Here is a 16,956-nt window from a genome sequence, read left to right as displayed (position 1 = left end):
TTCCGACATACCTGTTCTTCACCTGAGGACGGCTGCTTGCGTTGTGGCCGAAACGTCGTGAGAATTATTTAATTATGCTTTATTTTATTATTTCCCTTCTACGTGACTTTACCGAAAGAACCAAGAAGATGAATCCCTGCAGTCACAAAAGCTTTAAATCGAAATATTCCCTCTTAATTCACGAACTTGCTAACCGCAATTTTGGCTAGCCGTGAATCGCATCTGGAACTCTGCATCGAGAGAAAAAAAGAAAGAAAGTGATGATGCGAGCATTATAATTTAAGGTAAGTTAATTCATAAACTATTATTTAATCAATCTTGACTTCAAGCTTTTGCGACTGGAGGAATTCATATTCTTTGGGTCTTTTGGTAAAGTCACGTAGATGGTTCAAAGAAAATAACAAAAAACTACGACGTTTCGATCACAACACAAGCAATCGTCATCAGGAGGAAAACAGAGGAGGAAAGCTGCTGAGGCAGACTGTTTTAAAGGTTTAAAATGGGTGTAGCCCAATGGGCATGAAGTGGGCGGGGCTAGTTATGTTAATGTGAGAAATTAGCAAGTTAATGTAACTAAGCGACATGTCTCGGACCGTGTTCGTGAGCATAAAGCAGATTTGAAACACGGTATGACCGACACGTCGGCCGTGGCTGATCATTGTTTTAATGCGGCTGGCTCACACGAAATTGTAAGCCCACTGGCTATCAACAAAGATTCGTTCATGAAGCCATCCACATATACAGACAAAGACACCATTTCAAAGGAGAAGATGGGTACAAACTGAGCAATCATTGGAAGGACCTTATCAACCAGTTTTAGTCATCACTGGCTGTGATGTTCCCATCCTGCCACCTTCCGATGTCAGTTGTTATTTTCCGATTTTACATGAACAGGTTCAGTTTCTCACACCAACACAGCCACCTACGCGCGCCAGCCTCGACGCGGCGACGGCTCTGCGATCTCCCATTAACATGCTAATCTCTTACATTAACATGCTAATCTCTTACATTAACATGCTAATCTCTTACATTAACATGCTAATCTCTTCAATTAACATGCTAATTTCTTACATTAACATGCTAATCTCTCCCATTAACATGCTAATTTCTCACATTAACATGCTAATTTCTTACATTAACATGCTAATCTCTTACATTAACATGCTAATCTCTTACATTAACATGCTAATCTCTTACATTAACATGCTAATCTCTCCCATTAACATGCTAATTTCTTACATTAACATGCTAATCTCTTACATTAACATGCTAATCTCTCCCATTAACATGCTAATTTCGTACATTAACATGCTAATCTCTCACATTAACATGCTAATCTCTCACATTAACATGCTAATCTCTTACATTAACATGCTAATCTCTTACATTAACATGCTAATCTCTTACATTAACATGCTAATCTCTCACATTAACATGCTAATCTCTTACATTAACATGCTAATCTCTCACATTAACATGCTAATCTCTTACATTAACATGCTAATCTCTCCCATTAACATGCTAATCTCTCACATTAACATGCTAATCTCTCACATTAACATGCTAATCTCTCACATTAACATGCTAATGTCTTACATTAACATGCTAATCTCTCACATTAACATGCTAATCTCTCACATTAACATGCTAATCTCTTACATTAACATGCTAATTTCTCACATTAACATCACTAGCCCAGCCCACTTCATGTATTACCCTTGGGCTACACGCAATTTAAACCTTTAAAACAATCTGCTTTTAGCAGCTTTCTCCCCCTGTTTTCCTCCTGATGACGATCGTTTGTGTTGTGATCGAAATGTCGTGGTTTTTGTTAATTATTGTTTTATTAATTTGAACCTATCTACGTGACTTGATCGAAAGAGGCAAATAGTATTATTTAATACTTTAACATTTATTTAATGATAACCAATTGTTATGTTATTATATTTTTAATGTATTTGAAACGTTTATTTATTGAAGGTAATTCAATAAAAGTTTTTCGAAGACCACCATCATTATCCGCGAAATGTGCCATTCACAAGCATCTCTGGAACGTATCCCTCGCGAATAACGAGGGGGTACTGTACGTATGTTGAACTTCTTTCGCACCGTACGTAGCGAACCATGCTAATCGGAGGTGCGAAAGAAATTTGTCTTCAATTTAGTCTCAAAAGTGCATAGGTGCGAGCGAAGAGTATTCGGTTGCTACCAATTTCCACGCGACAAGCCACTTTGTTGACCTACCATTTGTGGCCACGTCGCTTCTGCAAAACAGCCACACAGATAGCTCAGTGGGCCTTACCTGGCACAACAAAATAAATTGCTCAGTTTAGTAGTTTGGAACGGACGGCGGTGGGTCGACGGTCCGCACCTGTACGGCTCCAGGAGGCACTGCTCAAACATCCCGCTGAACTTCTCCTCCAGGCACAGGGACGCCACCGTCCGGATGTTCTGCACGGCCTCGGTGGAGATCTGCGGCGAGTTCACGGCGTCGCTCCGAATCGTCGCTCAAGATCAACAAAGTCGCCCCGACAACGCGACCCGCTTGCACGAGTTCCGCCCGTGCACACAATTTGGACGAATTGTTGTTGTTGCAGTTGCTGTGGTTGCGAGATAAAACTACGCAGGTCTTCGTGGTTGTGTCTTGCAGTGCAGCTCCCCGGTGCATTTTCAGGTTGTGCCGCGTGTTGTTCGGCACCGCGTCCGACGTTTCTGTTTTCCGAAGAGTCTCCCGGAAGCCCCGTTAAACATGCCCGACGTTAGGCCAACATTGGACCAACACTTCCCGATTAGCATGGTTGGCTACGTACGGTACGAAAGAAGTTCAACATACATAATTGTCCACGTGAAATTTTCTCATTACAATAAGGGCTACACAAGTGATGATTTTTGTTGCGTGCGCACAGCCGTACGAACACTAATTAAATCCCGCTCGAGCGCCCCACCATAGAAATGTGGAATTTCCACGACTGACTTGGGGCTGTAAGAATACAATGAGCAACAGCTCATGCTCATTCGAGGATTCGGTGGCAGTCATTCATTTAAAATCATCATCATACACACACCCTTGGCCTCACGTTGGCCAAATGTTCCACGTTTCACCAGGGGGCGTCTCGACAGTTTAAATGTCACGATTCCACCGCCGTCGCCGCCGCCAGCGCCACCACGTGTCCCTCCTCGCGCCGCGCGGACCGCTCACCTTGCTGGCCTGCTCGTACGCCCGCTTGATGGTGGTGGCCTCGGAGCCCTGCAGGACGCTCTGCACGAGGCCCGCGCCCACCATGAAGGGCATGAAGGCGAGCATGAGCAGCGCCAGCTTCCAGCCCACGAGCAGCGCGATCAGCAGGCCCGTGGTCAGCCCCGAGACGTTCTGCACCAGCATGCCGGCCCGTCGACCTGTCGCCTGTATGGCACGGCGCAGTCAGCCGAAAGCCTCCGTTTTATAAATTGGAGGGGCCAAATGAGCGTTGTGATGGCGGTGGGCGGGGGTCGTGGGGGAGAAGGGAGAGGGGGAAGGACAGGAGCGTGGGGCTGCGGTGATGCGGCAGATGTTAATTAGGAGCTAATTGGCTTCTACTGCATGTAGCCGAGATGGTGGCATACAACGCAGCTCCTAGGCGAGAGCGTCTCACCCGCACCGAGGGACGATCGCTTTCGTAAGCCTGCAGCACGTCGCGTGTTTTGTTGTTCAATAAACCAAGGCCGTAGCCATGGAGTCAACATTGGGGGGGACCAAATCTTCCAGTGGGTCTGGGGGTCCCAACCCAGAAAAATATCTACATTTGGAAACTCATTTCCTGCCTAAAATAAAAAAAATCACTAACACATGGGATGGACTTTATTTTTTATTTTTTTCCAAAGTCTAATAGTGTATTGTATTACATGGCTCTGTTTTTACTTTTTTTTACCATTTCTTGTTTCATTGTATATAATGGCAGAGATTAGGGATTAATAAAGTACAACCATAACCAAAATCATATAAACATAAATCTATGCATTGATTTATATGAAGACAAGTCCAGATATTGTGGCCAAGGTTTAGCAAATTGTTATTTTGATTTACATAGCATAGCAATTTTTTTTTTTAAATAGCAATATATTGGGGGTGGGGCATTTTAAGCACATTTGAATATTGGGGGGGATGTGTCCCCCCCAATATATATTACAATTACGGCCTTGCAATAAACAGCAGATGCTATCGTAAGAGTTACGCGTCACATCGTCGTCGTCGTCGACAGCGCGACGAGGGAAACTCACCCCCTGGACCTGCGCCGCGTCGGTGGACAGCTGCGCCGTGAGCGCGCCGGTGTTGTTCTTGTGGTTGTCGAACCAGCTGATCTCCTGCAGAGCACATCCCAGCACCAGCACCATCATCAAACACGCCCAGAGGTCGCAAACGGGTTTTGATTCCTTACCCGTACCCGGCCGCAGCAGGGTCGCAAACGGGTACCCGTACCCTACCCGATACCCGTACGAGTACCTGATTGCGACCTCTGGGATGAAGCCATGTTGCAGGCGTGGGTGGGTTGATTCTAGGAACTTGAATTGTGAGAAGAGACAAGACGTTGGGAAATGAGTGACAAACGGTTACTCACCAGTGACTCACGGCCTACCCGTACCCGTACCCGGCCGCAACAGGGTCGCAAACGGGTACCCGTACCCGGCCGGGTACGGGTAGGGTACGGGTATCGGGTACCCGGTTGCGACCTCTGACCACCCCCCTCCCGCGTCATTCCTTCCAGCCGAGCGGCGTAGCTTAGGGACCGTCCATAAATGACGTCACGCGGTTTTGGACGATTTTTGACCCCCCTCCTTAGTCACACGGCATCACAAAAAGTCAGACCCCCCCCTCAAATATGACGTCACAAAGCTCTGCCCCCCCCCCCCCTCTCAAAATAAAACATGCTTTAAATCGCTTTAAACTATTGTCATTGTAGTGCGCATTTAATGTGGTGCTGCACTCTGATGTTGTAGAAGAAAACATTTATTAAAAAGTCGATTTAATTAAGTAGAACGTGTTGTCTATTATTATTTAAAGTTGCGCATTTTGATGTGACGTCACATTTCTCAAACCCCCCCCCCCTCTCGTCACACATCGTCACAAATGTCTGACCCCCCCCCCCCCCCCCCAGGTGCGTGACGTCTTTATGGACGGCCCCTTACCGAGCACGCAGGCGGCACAACTGCCCGAGGGGACTCTCCCCCACGTGGCCGACGAAGAGGTCGGGGAGCCGGGAGCGCTGGCGGTGGGTTGCCTGGGGGCAACGCCCCGGCAGCGCCGGTTTTTTGGGGGCATTGGCGACGGAGGAATATGCCCGGGGGCCGGTAGCCACGAGTTGGGACTCGGCTCGTAAAGCGGGGGGGGGGCAGAGGTCGCAAACGGGTTTTAATTCCTTACTCGTACCCGTACCCGGCCGCACCAGGGTCGCAAATGGGTACCCGTTCCCTACCCGTACCCTACCCGAAATGAGTGACAAACGGTTACTCACCGGTGACTCACGGCCTACCCGTACCCGTACCAGGCCGCACCAGGGTCGCAAACGGCTACCCGTACCTGGCTGGGTACGGGTAGCCGGGTATCGGGTAGGGTACGGGTATCGGGTACCTGGTTGCGACCTCTGGGGGGGGGGGGGGGTAGCTGCAATGTCCGGATCTGCAGCCGGGCATTGCTCGCCCCACATCACGGTCGGCACGAGGGGGACGCGAGCTCGACCGTACGTGCGTCGAACTTCTTTCGCACCGTACGTAGCTAATGGGGAGGCGCGGTACGATTAAGTAGCCGGAAGCTCAGCGATGAGCGAACGAATGGATGCAATCCAGAAGACATCGCGGCTTTCAAAGACTGTAATCGTGCACGAGATCTCGGCTCCGGGCACTCCGTCGATGTCGCTGCCTCGTCAAGGTGGCGTCGCGAGGCAGCGCTGGGCACCAGCGTGCGTGAGTGTTTAGGTTTCCGCGAGGGCGATGTGCAATCCGGCCTTGGTGGCTCATCGGCGGAGCGAGCGGCTCGCGATGGGAATGTCGCAAGTTCAAACGCTGGTCTGGGTGTTGGCCCTGCCCATCATCCCTCCCGGGTCGATAAAGTGAGTACCTTACCACTTTGTGGAGAAGTCAACAGTGGTTCTCCAATGGAGAGACTCACCCCCATCATAAGAATGTGGAATTTTCTGCCCCTGTCTCGAAGTTATAAGCAAGATTTCTGATCTCATATAGATTTATATAGCACCTTTTTCGGAGGCATTTTACGACAATTTTACAATTGTACATAAGATGTTAGTGGTTGTGATAAAGAGTGGGGTTGTTAAGAGTGGTGGTGGTGGTGGAGGAGTCGTTGTGACAAGAGAACAGGCGGGAGTGGTTAAGGAGGGGTTGGGGTAGTGATAGGGTAGTGATAGGGTAGTGATGGGATAGTGATATGGGTTGGGGTAGTGATAGGGGTAGTGATAGGGTAGTGATGGGATAGTGATAGGGGTAGTGATAGGGGTTGGGGTAGTGATAGGGGTTGGGGTAGTGATAGGGGTTGGGTATGGTTAGTGATAGGGGTAATAATAGGGGTAGTGATAGGGGTTGGGTAGGGTTAGTGATAGGGTTAATGATAGGGGTAGTGATAGGGGTTGGGGTAGTGATAGGGGTTGGGTAGGGGTAGTGATGGGGTAGTGATGGGATAGTGATAGGGGTAGTGATAGTGTTTGGGTTAGGCCTGGTCGTAGCTGGGGGGCGGGGACAGGGAGTAGCAGTAACAGGATGAGCTCGGCAGATGGTTGACTACGTATGGTGCGAAAGAAATTCAACATACGGGAGGAGATGAGTACCAACGCAATCCTCAAGTTAGTAGGAAACCACTCTGCCTTTTGCAGCAGAGCTCAGGGGCGTGTTCACAGATCACTCTGTGTGTGTGTGGGATGATGCAGATGACGACGACGACGATGATGAACCGTGCGCTCTGTGGTTGTGGGGTCGCACCTGTCTGACCATCGCTTTGAAGCTCCGCTCACGGAGCCTCTGCGTCAGCACCTCGCCGGACTTCCCAAACGTGTAGCCCTGCGGGGCGCAGCACACCAAACCGCACGGCCGTTATGATTCGATTCGCGGCCACGGCATATTGCCGGCGGTGAGCGATAATATAAAATCTCCCGCTCCGTCAGCACATGTACAATGCGCGAACGCATGCTTCCTACCTGTATGGTGTTCACCACTAAGGCTGACCCTCCGATGGCGATGAACATGAGGCACCAGAAGACCGACGTCTCCCTCTGCTCCTCTTCTGTGGGCAGCGTGAACGTCTGGGGGCGCAGGCGGACAACATGAGAACGCGGCTCACTCATCACCTGGTCAACAAAGTGTCCATCCGGCCCGCTGGTGGCACAGCGGCGGTCGAGCGAGCGGCTCGCAATTTGGAATCTTCCGAGATGTTGACTACCTCACCTGGTGTACAGGAGGTCGTGGGTTTGATCCCGACCCTGACGCCTGCTGCATATGAGGAGTTTGTGGTATCTCTCTCCCCATGATCGTGTGGATTTTTCTTTCCCTCCACATTTAGAAACATGCATTTAGAGTATTTGGCAGCCAAATACTCTAAATGCATCCAGCAGTGGATTGATAATGGCTGCTGCTGCTGCTTCTGCCGCTGCTGATGATGATCTCAACGGTGTGATTACCGAGGCGTGCGCTGTAGCCTCACCCCGATCAGCTCGGCGAAGATGATGGCGAAGACCGGCTGGATGGCGCCGTTCACCGCGGCCACCATGATGCCCAGCAGGATGTATGGCCACTCGGGGGCGTTGAGCCTCAGCATCTGCAAGAACGAGATCCCTCGCGCCGCCTTCTTCTCGTCCTGTCAAGAAAAACCGCCGTCATCACAGCCGTCATCACTGACATCATCACAGTCGTCATCGCAGTCATCGCAGTCGTCATCACTGACGTCATCACTGACGTCATCACTGACGTCATCGCAGTCGTCATCGCAGTCGTCATCACAGTCGTCATCACTGACGTCATCACAGTCGTCATCACTGACGTCATCACAGTCGTCATCACAGTCGTCATCACTGACGTCATCACAGTCGTCATCACAGTCGTCATCACTGACGTCATCACAGTCGTCATCACTGACATCATCACAGTCGTCATCACAGTCATCATCGCCGTCGTCATCACAGTCATCATCGCCGTCGTCATCGATATCACCGCCATCACGCTCGCCGGCATTGTTCGTCGCACCTCCGATTAGCGCGGCTGGCTACGTACGGTGTGAAAGCAGTTCAACATACATACTACGTACATCAACAGCGTGGTCTCCATTAAGGTGAGCCTACACAATTTCTGGGAGGCTCAACTGCTCAACCCAAGCGATTAATATTTTGCCTTTTGGCGTTCTGTGGTCTCCCACTGGTGGTGAGACAAGGCCATACAGTAGGTTGTCTCTGGTGCAGGCCCATCAGTTTTTAAGACAATGCGAATATGTTTTCAGAGCATGTTTGTTTTGCGTGTTTTGTCACAGGTATGTGTGGTTAATGCAGACTTGATGCCTTGCAATAGGTGCCTCTACTTGGTGTTTGAACATCTTAACACAGCTCCTGTTTTATTGCCAGAAAGAATGAAGCCCTCTTTGTTATTTTTTTCAACCAGGACAACATGGTGAGATAGCACCCCCCTCTCTCTTTCCCCGTAAACTCACGTGAGATTTTTCTTATATTCCCTAAGATTTACGGGAATATTTTGACGAAAGAATAACATTCATAGCAGGACAAATTGAAAAGTGAGAGCAATTTTCAATTAACCGTGGACAGTCGTCTGTATTCGTAACTCTCACCTCTTCTGTGTCGCCATCTATTATTATTTCTACTACGTCTTCCCGACCTCTTCTGCCATTTTAAATAAATTCAATGTCCATTTCATTACATGAAAAATAATCCCGTGTGGCCAGTAACCCAGCAAGTTTCGGTGGCAAGAGCCCACGGCAGCCACTAACAATAGAACTACTGTTGCTGTGGTGGGGAGGAGCCCAGCCAGCAGCCAGCCAGGAAACTCGAGGCATACATTATTTGTACGTATGGATGCATGTTGAACTTCTTTCGCACCGTACGTAGCCGACCGTGCGATTTGCAATCGTAGTACGACTGGGAGACAACAGAACAGAGTTCTGCGTCCCGTCCCTCGGCGCATCAACAGCTCGGCTGAGTCACCAACCTCATCCTCCTTCTGCTCCTCCTCGCCGTTGCCATCTCGAGCCGCCACCGTGAGCTCCTCAATCCCCTCGCCATCGTCCGGTGAAGCCCCCTTGTCCGTGCGAGCGACGGGCACGGGGATGTACGCGAGCGCCAGGCGGTCGCCGGGACCCTCTTCCACGCCCGCATCGCGATCCTCACGCGGCGGCTCAGCGACTCCGACCGCGTCCTTCCCGCTCGACTACGAACGTCAATGGTGAGCACAGGTCATCGTCAGCGTCGTCGTCGTCGTCGTCATCGGGTTCGATGTGTCCACTGCCGGACTAAGGTCTCTGCGAGACGTCACCATCCACCACGGTCCTGCGATGCAGCAATGCTTCGAGCCGCAGCTCGCGAATTGGATTCACCGCTCCATCTCCGCAGTGGAAGTCCTCTCGGGAGAGTCCCCTCCCCTTGATCGCCATTCCGGCATCAGGGTTCTATCTCAGCCGGTGATGTGCCCTGCCAATCACTGGACATGGGAGTTTTTTATTTTTTGTTACCACGTCTCACCGTGCTGGTGAGTGTGGGTTTAGGGAGGGGAGGTCGCGGAAAGGACCAACTCGTCGATTTAACCAAGCTGTGAAGTTGTTGGCTTCGTGTATACGTTATAGGGAGGGAGAGGGAGCCAGGGAGGGGGGAGAGAGGAAGGGAAACAATGGAGGGAGAGGGGGGGAGCGAGCGGAAGGACCAACTCATCGGCTTATCTGAGCTGTGAAGTTGTTGGGTTCAAACTTGATTTGGCGCTTTCGTGACTGCAGGAATTACTCTTTGGTTCTTTCGGTAAAGTCACGTAGAAAGAGAAAATTATAAATAATAGCATACGACGTTTCGATTGCAACACAAGCAATCATCATCAGGTACAAATGAAAGAGAAAACAAAACCTAGTAAACTTAGAAATACAATGCAATACAACACCAATAGTCGGCTAACATAACAGTCAACACCCTATCTGTGTTGCTTACGCTCTTCCAAAGATTGCTAAATTTAAGAGAGAGATTAAACACAGAACAGGAGACATAGACAGACACGTAAGCAGAGAGAGATAACACAGAGACAAAGATCCCCCGTATAGCCTTAATAGATTGTAGGCTGTAGGGGCAAGTGCTGTTAGCGAGCACCTATGAAGGCCGGAACGGTACACGAACGAGGGGGTGGGTGGCCAGCACCACGCCCGACCGCCTTTGTCTCCCCAATGGCGATGTTTACACACCGCACCGGGTACTCATTTAAGGCTGAGTCGACCTAGGAGAGGCCCAGGACCGGTTCAGATAATCGTCACTGGTGTTAGCCGTGAGCGGGAATCGAACCCGGGTCGCCAGGTTCATAGCGCAGCGCGCTAACCGCTACACTGCCGCTCCCCATATAACACAGAGACACACAGAGAGAGACAAACACATAGGCACACAGAGAAACGATGCTTCTGTGTCGAGGCCTTGTTGGGTTCGTCTATAAGTAAATCATGTATTTAGAGCAGTGGTTCTTAACCTTTTTGGAGGTACTGAACCCCACCAGTTTCATATGCGCATTCACTGAACCCTTCTTAATTGGCAAAATAAAATATGATTTTTTGAAATTCAAAACATAGATATATTTTTTACTGGTGCACAATCATATGAGTCGGGTGTGTGTCTTAACCTCCGCCGAACCCCTGAGACTGACTCACCGAACCCCTGGGGTTCGATCGAACCCAGGTTAAGAACCACTGTTTTAGAGGGAGAGGGAGTGGGGGAGGGGAGGGCACACCTGTGCCTGGGTGAGGTTGAAGTAGATCCCCCGGCGCTGCAGCAGCTCCTCGTGGCTGCCCATCTCGGCCACGGCGCCGCCCTCCAGCACGGCGATGGTGTCGGCGCTCTGCACCGTGGAGAGGCGGTGAGCGATCACCAGCGTGGTGCGGCCGCGGCGAGCCTGTGGGCACGCACGACGGGCGGTCGGTCAGCGTCGGCCGTCCCATAGAAGATTCGAACTTTCGATGTAAAGCTTTGCGTGACCGCAGGGATCCATCTTCTTGGTTCTTTCGGTGAAGTCACGTGGAAGGGAGATAATAAAATAATAATAAAAAAACATGATAAAATACAAATCTCACGATGTTTCGGCCACAACGCAAGCAGCTGTCCTCGGGTGAAGAACAGGTCTGTCGGAAAGACAGCGTCTTTGTATTTTATTGTTTTATTTTTATTATTTTATTATTTCCCTTCTACGTGACTTCACCGAAAGAACCAAGAAGAAGATTCGAACTATTAGCAGCGTTGAAGCTGTCGGGGCAAAGTGTGTCCACCGATTTGCAAAGTGTCCTTTTTTGCTTGGGACCGGGTCCCCAAATTTTTGGCAATGCTTTTGATCAATTTGGTCAGTTTAAAAATATATATTCCATATATAAAGGATAAGTCCCCATAGCAACGCAACATTGCGCTCCAGTTTTGGTCATATTGCATCATCTTTACGAGAGTTATCGTGTGTCCCACCACCCCCCGCGCTGTAACGGATGTACAGACAGAGCTAAGCCTAAACGTTTTTAATTGCAGTTGTTAAGTATTGCGAAGTAGAAACGATGGAAACGAAACGGTAAACACGGGACGAAAAAACAATCGTACCGTGAATCAGATCGCAACCCGCAGGTCGTGAAAACTCGGCAAGTTGCGTTGAGGCCGTATCGCCATAATACTATCGGCGACGATTTTGCATTGCGCATTTCAAGCCGATTGCAACTCTAACAGCGCCGTTCCTCGTTGGCCCGCCGGACGTTTTGGGGTCCTTGGGGCCTGTGCCCGACAAAGTGGGCGGCGTACCCAGTCAGGGACAAGGTGGTCGAGGGCAAGGGGGTCGAGGTCAAGGAGGTCGAGGGCAAGGGGGTCGAGGGCAAGGAGGTCGAGGGCATGGGGGTCGAGAACAAGGAGGTCGAGGGCAAGGAGGTCGAGGGCAAGAAGGTCGAGGGCATGGGGGTCGAGGGCAAGGAGGTAAAGGGCATGGGGGTCGAGGGCAAGGGGGTCGAGGGCATGGGGGTCGAGGTCAAGGAGGTCGAGGGCATGGGGGTCGAGGTCAAGGAGGTCGAGGGCAAGGTGGTCGAGGTCAAGGAGGTCGAGGGCAAGGTGGTCGAGGGCAAGGGGGTCGAGGTCAAGGGGGTCGAGGTCAAGGGGGTCGAGGGCAAGGGGGTCGAGGGCAAGGGGGTCGAGGGCAAGGAGGTCGAGGGCATGGGGGTCGAGGTCAAGGGGGTCGAGGTCAAGGGGGTCGAGGGCAAGGGGGTCGAGGGCAAGGAGGTCGAGGGCAAGGAGGTCGAGGGCAAGGAGGTCGAGGTCAAGGGGGTCGAGGTCAAGGGGGTCGAGGGCAAGGGGGTCGAGGGCAAGGAGGTCGAGGGCATGGGGGTCGAGGTCAAGTAGGTCGAGGGCAAGGGGGTCGAGGGCTAGGAGGTCGAGGGCAAGGAGGTCGAGGGCAAGGGGGTCGAGGTCAAGGGGGTCGAGGGCAAGGGGGTCGAGGGCAAGGAGGTCGAGGGCAAGGAGGTCGAGGGCAAGGGGGTCGAGGGCAAGGGGGTCGAGGTCAAGGGGGTCGAGGTCAAGGGGGTCGAGGGCAAGGGGGTCGAGGGCAAGGAGGTCGAGGGCATGGGGGTCGAGGTCAAGGAGGTCGAGGGCAAGGGGGTCGAGGGCTAGGAGGTCGAGGGCAAGGAGGTCGAGGGCAAGGGGGTCGAGGTCAAGGGGGTCGAGGGCAAGGGGGTCGAGGGCAAAGGGGTCGAGGGCAAGGAGGTCGAGGGCAAGGAGGTCGAGGGCATGGGGGTCGAGGTCAAGGAGGTCGAGGGCAAGGGGGTCGAGGGCTAGGAGGTCGAGGGCAAGGAGGTCGAGGGCAAGGGGGTCGAGGTCAAGGGGGTCGAGGGCAAGGGGGTCGAGGGCAAGGAGGTCGAGGGCATGGGGGTCGAGGTCAAGGAGGTCGAGGGCAAGGTGGTCGAGGGCAAGGGGGTCGAGGGCAAGGGGTCGAGGGCAAGGGGGTTGAGGGCAAGGGGGTCGAGGGCAAGGAGGTCGAGGGCAAGGAGGTCGAGGGCAAGTGGGTCGAGGTCAAGGGGGTCGAGGGCAAGGGGGTCGAGGGCAAGGAGGTCGAGGGCAAGGGGGTCGAGGTCAAGGAGGTCGAGGGCAAGGAGGTCGAGGTCAAGGGGGTCGAGGTCAAGGAGGTCGAGGGCAAGGAGGTCGAGGGCAAGGGGGTCGAGGTCAAGGAGGTCGAGGGCAAAGGGGTCGAGGGCAAGGGGGTCGAGGTCAAGGGGGTCGAGGTCAAGGAGGTCGAGGGCAAGGGGGTCGAGGTCAAGGAGGTCGAGGGCAAAGGGGTCGAGGGCAAGGGGGTCGAGGGCAAGGGGTCGAGGGCAAGGGGGTCGAGGGCAAGGGGGTCGAGGGCAAGGAGGTCGAGGGCAAGTGGGTCGAGGTCAAGGGGGTCGAGGGCAAGGGGGTCGAGGGCAAGGAGGTCGAGGGCAAGGGGGTCGAGGTCAAGGAGGTCGAGGTCAAGGTGGTCGAGGGCAAGGGGGTCGAGGGCAAGGAGGTCGAGGGCAAGGAGGTCGAGGGCAAGGGGGTCGAGGGCAAGGCAGGTGTTGTACCCGGTCGAGGGCGGCCTGCACAATGCCCTCACTGGCCGTGTCGAGCGCCGACGTAGCCTCGTCCAGTACGAGCACGCGCGGGTCCCGCACGAGCGCTCGCGCGATGGCGATGCGCTGCTTCTGCCCGCCGCTCAGCTGCGTCCCGCGCTCCCCCACCGGAGTCTCGAACCCCTGAACAGCAAAACGAGCATGTCAAAGCCATCGCAATCATCGTCATTAATATTGTCATCGTCGTCATCGCTATCGTCATCGCCATCATCGTAATCATCGACATCGTCATCATCGTCATCGCCATCATCGACATTGTCATCATCGTCATCATCAAAATCGTCAACATCATCATCTCCATCGTCATCATCATCATCAACGAGTACGGTATTCCCTCGTTCTTCACTAACGTGCTATCCGCAATTTTAGCTACTCTCAAATCGCATCTGAAACTCTGCACATACTACATCGAGAGAGAGACAAAGAGCTGAAGAAAGTGACGAGATAAAGTGCTACGGTCTCCCACGGCTACGCGACCTTGGCAGTCCCTATGCCAAGCACCTGCACGCGATTGTTCCAGGCTTTGTCTGCCACTCCGTCGTTTATCTTGACTACTTTCATGAACAGTCAATGTGAGATCTCTCTAACCAGTGGCATTTTACATCATTGCTTCTCATTATTATTGCTCATAATAAAGGTTTTTGGGTTAGATCACGTTATTTATAAATGTGTCGCAACCCTCCACCACCCGACACGGCCAATCAGTAAAAAATAGTTCACTACTTTAGCCCACCGGTGTATTGAAGGGTGAATTCACAACATTAACAATTTTGAGTACGACGTTTCGCTGGTAATGACATCCAGCATCATCGTCAAAACGCCTCGCAGATCCGCCACTACTACAGTCTGTTCTCCTGTGGCGTGTGTGGATGTCATCATGCGAATTGGATTCGACGCAATGAATGTATGAGGGAACACATTTTTGTTATAACACGGATACGAATTGGATATAACGCGATCGAGCGAACGTAACTACGGCGCGTGTGTAGGAATAAGTGGCCGTACGGCTGCCTTGGCGCAGCATCACACAAGGCAGTGGGATACTGCTGGATTCGTCGAGATGCTACCCACACGCCTTGGTCTTTGTTCGGCCTGCGTACGCATCTCACGTGTTATCACGGACTGTGCTTTCCATTACATATTCATTATTACAACGCAATTTTTCCATAACGCGGTGTTCTTTGGGAACGCAAACTACCACCGCGTTACAAACTGCATCGATAGCTATTCTCGTAACCCTCCACCACCCGACACGGCCAATAAGCAAAAAAAAGTGTCACGTTGACAAAAGACAAATAGTTCACTACTTTAGCCCAACACAATTTTTTTTGTAAATGTTGTGGTTTCACTCTACAACACACCGGTGGGCGAAAGTAGTGAACTATTTGTCTTTTGTCAACGTGACACTTTTTTGATAGCTATTCTCGATTGTTACGATTCCCCGCCGGAGTCTGAGCGGTGGCGGCAGCAGCGGCATCACCTCCGGCAGCGCCGCGATGAAGTCGTAGGCGTAGGCCTCGCGCGCCGCTCGCTCCACGTCGCCGCGGCTCACGCCCTCGCGCCCATACGCGATGTTCTCGGCGATGGAGCAGCCGAAGAGCACCGGCTCCTGCGACACGACCGCCACTCGCTCCCGCAGCCAGTGCACGTTCAGCTCCCGCACGTCCTCGCCGTCCAGCAGGACCTGGGGGCCGCCCCGTCGCGCAAACGGCGAGTGAAGCGGCGGCGGACGCAGCGACGCTCGGACCACGTGTGGGCCAGGGCAGTTTTTTTTATTTTTTTACCAAGGACATGTTGAGCAATTTGCCAGGCATGGAAAGTCTGCAACAGCTTAAGTGTGTATTTATTCAGAGATATGTCAAGCAGTGTGAGGGAACAAAGGTGAAATGTTTTGACCTGCAGTGAAGTGATGGACAAGTTTGTCACGGCCCTCAGATCTGTGGGGGCCTCAATAAGAGCTTAAGGGGCACCAGACGGGGCCTCATCCAGCATATGGTCCCTGGCCTCCAAAATGCTTTTCATGGCCACTGGTTTTGTCTAAAGCTAATTTTCACGCAAAAAAACTCCCTAACCAATCACTAGGAAATCATTCACATGGCTTAGCAATATGAAAATCAATACCCAGATCTTTAAAGAATTTTGAGCGAAATTGTAAAATGAATACTCTCAAAACATAATAGTTTTCTCTATGCTGCATACCCAAGCAATCACTGCACACGTCTTAGAACACATGTGCACATGTGTTAGCACACGTGCCTACAGCATTACAAACCTGTCCCTTTATGGCTCCCTTAATAGAATGGCTTTGCCAGCTTGTTTAATGTAATTGGTGGTGGTGCACTCCCTCAACGGAGAAACAGCAAAACTACACAAACTCCTTGTCCCCTGAAGCCCTCTCATCATGGCAAGCAGAGTTCAATAATGGCATTTAGCTCCTGAACATATTGCCACATGCACGAAGAGTGATAGTGGCGGCAGTGGTGATGGTGGTGATGGCGGTGGTGATGGCGGTGGTGATGGTGGTGGCGGCGGTGGCGGTGGGGGTGACGGTGGTGATGGTGATTGTGGTGGTGATAGTGGTGGCAGTGGTGATGGTGGTGGTGATGGCGGTGGTGATGGTGGTGGCGGTGGGGGTGACGGTGGTGATGGTGATTGTGGTGGTGATAGTGGTGGCAGTGGTGATGGTGGTGGTGATGGCGGTGGTGATGGTGGTGGCGGTGGGGGTGATGGTGGTGATGGTGATTGTGGTGGTGATAGTGGTGGCAGTGGTGATGGTGGTGATGGTGGTGATGATGGCGGTGGTGATGGTGGTGGCGGTGGGGGTGATGGTGGTGATGGTGATTGTGGTGGTGATAGTGGCGGCAGTGGTGATGGTGGTGATGGCGGTGGTGATGGTGGTGGCGGCGGTGGGGGTGATGGTGGTGATGGTGATTGTGGTGGTGATAGTGGTGGCAGTGGTGATGGTGGTGGTGATGGCGGTGGTGATGGTGGTGGCGGCGGTGGCGGTGATGGTGGTGATGGTGATTGTGGTGGTGATAGTGGTGGCAGTGGTGGCGGTGATGGTGGTGGTGATGGAGATTGTGGTGGCGATGGTCATGTCGGTGGTGATAGCGGTGGAGGTGGTGGCCGTG

The 16,956-nt window shown here is 52.2% G+C and overlaps 1 protein-coding gene across 2 annotated transcripts in view; it reads right to left on the bottom strand.

Annotated features, from left to right (window-relative positions):
- Positions 1-16,956, bottom strand: part of LOC144729771 (ATP-dependent translocase ABCB1-like) — a 51,649-nt gene that overhangs the window by 11,693 nt on the left and 23,000 nt on the right. The window contains exons 10-19 of one of the 2 annotated variants that reach the window (XM_078610255.1): positions 15,306-15,509; positions 13,778-13,948; positions 10,954-11,115; positions 9,190-9,408; positions 7,682-7,834; positions 7,179-7,283; positions 6,964-7,041; positions 4,258-4,341; positions 3,200-3,403; positions 2,372-2,472 (exon numbers count right to left, since the gene is read on the bottom strand). In XM_078610255.1, the coding sequence (XP_078466381.1) occupies positions 2,372-2,472; positions 3,200-3,403; positions 4,258-4,341; positions 6,964-7,041; positions 7,179-7,283; positions 7,682-7,834; positions 9,190-9,408; positions 10,954-11,115; positions 13,778-13,948; positions 15,306-15,509 (1,481 nt within the window). Of the gene's footprint in view, positions 1-2,371; positions 2,473-3,199; positions 3,404-4,257; positions 4,342-5,163; positions 5,368-6,963; positions 7,042-7,178; positions 7,284-7,681; positions 7,835-9,189; positions 9,409-10,953; positions 11,116-13,777; positions 13,949-15,305; positions 15,510-16,956 lie in introns of those variants that run through there. The other variant, XM_078610256.1, reaches the window with a different exon arrangement.

This window comes from Lampetra planeri, chromosome 33, assembly GCF_965212315.1.
Source record: "Lampetra planeri chromosome 33, kcLamPlan1.2.h2, whole genome shotgun sequence".
Classification (NCBI taxonomy): domain Eukaryota; kingdom Metazoa; phylum Chordata; class Hyperoartia; order Petromyzontiformes; family Petromyzontidae; genus Lampetra; species Lampetra planeri.
This window is presented reverse-complemented; position numbering and strand designations above follow the sequence as displayed.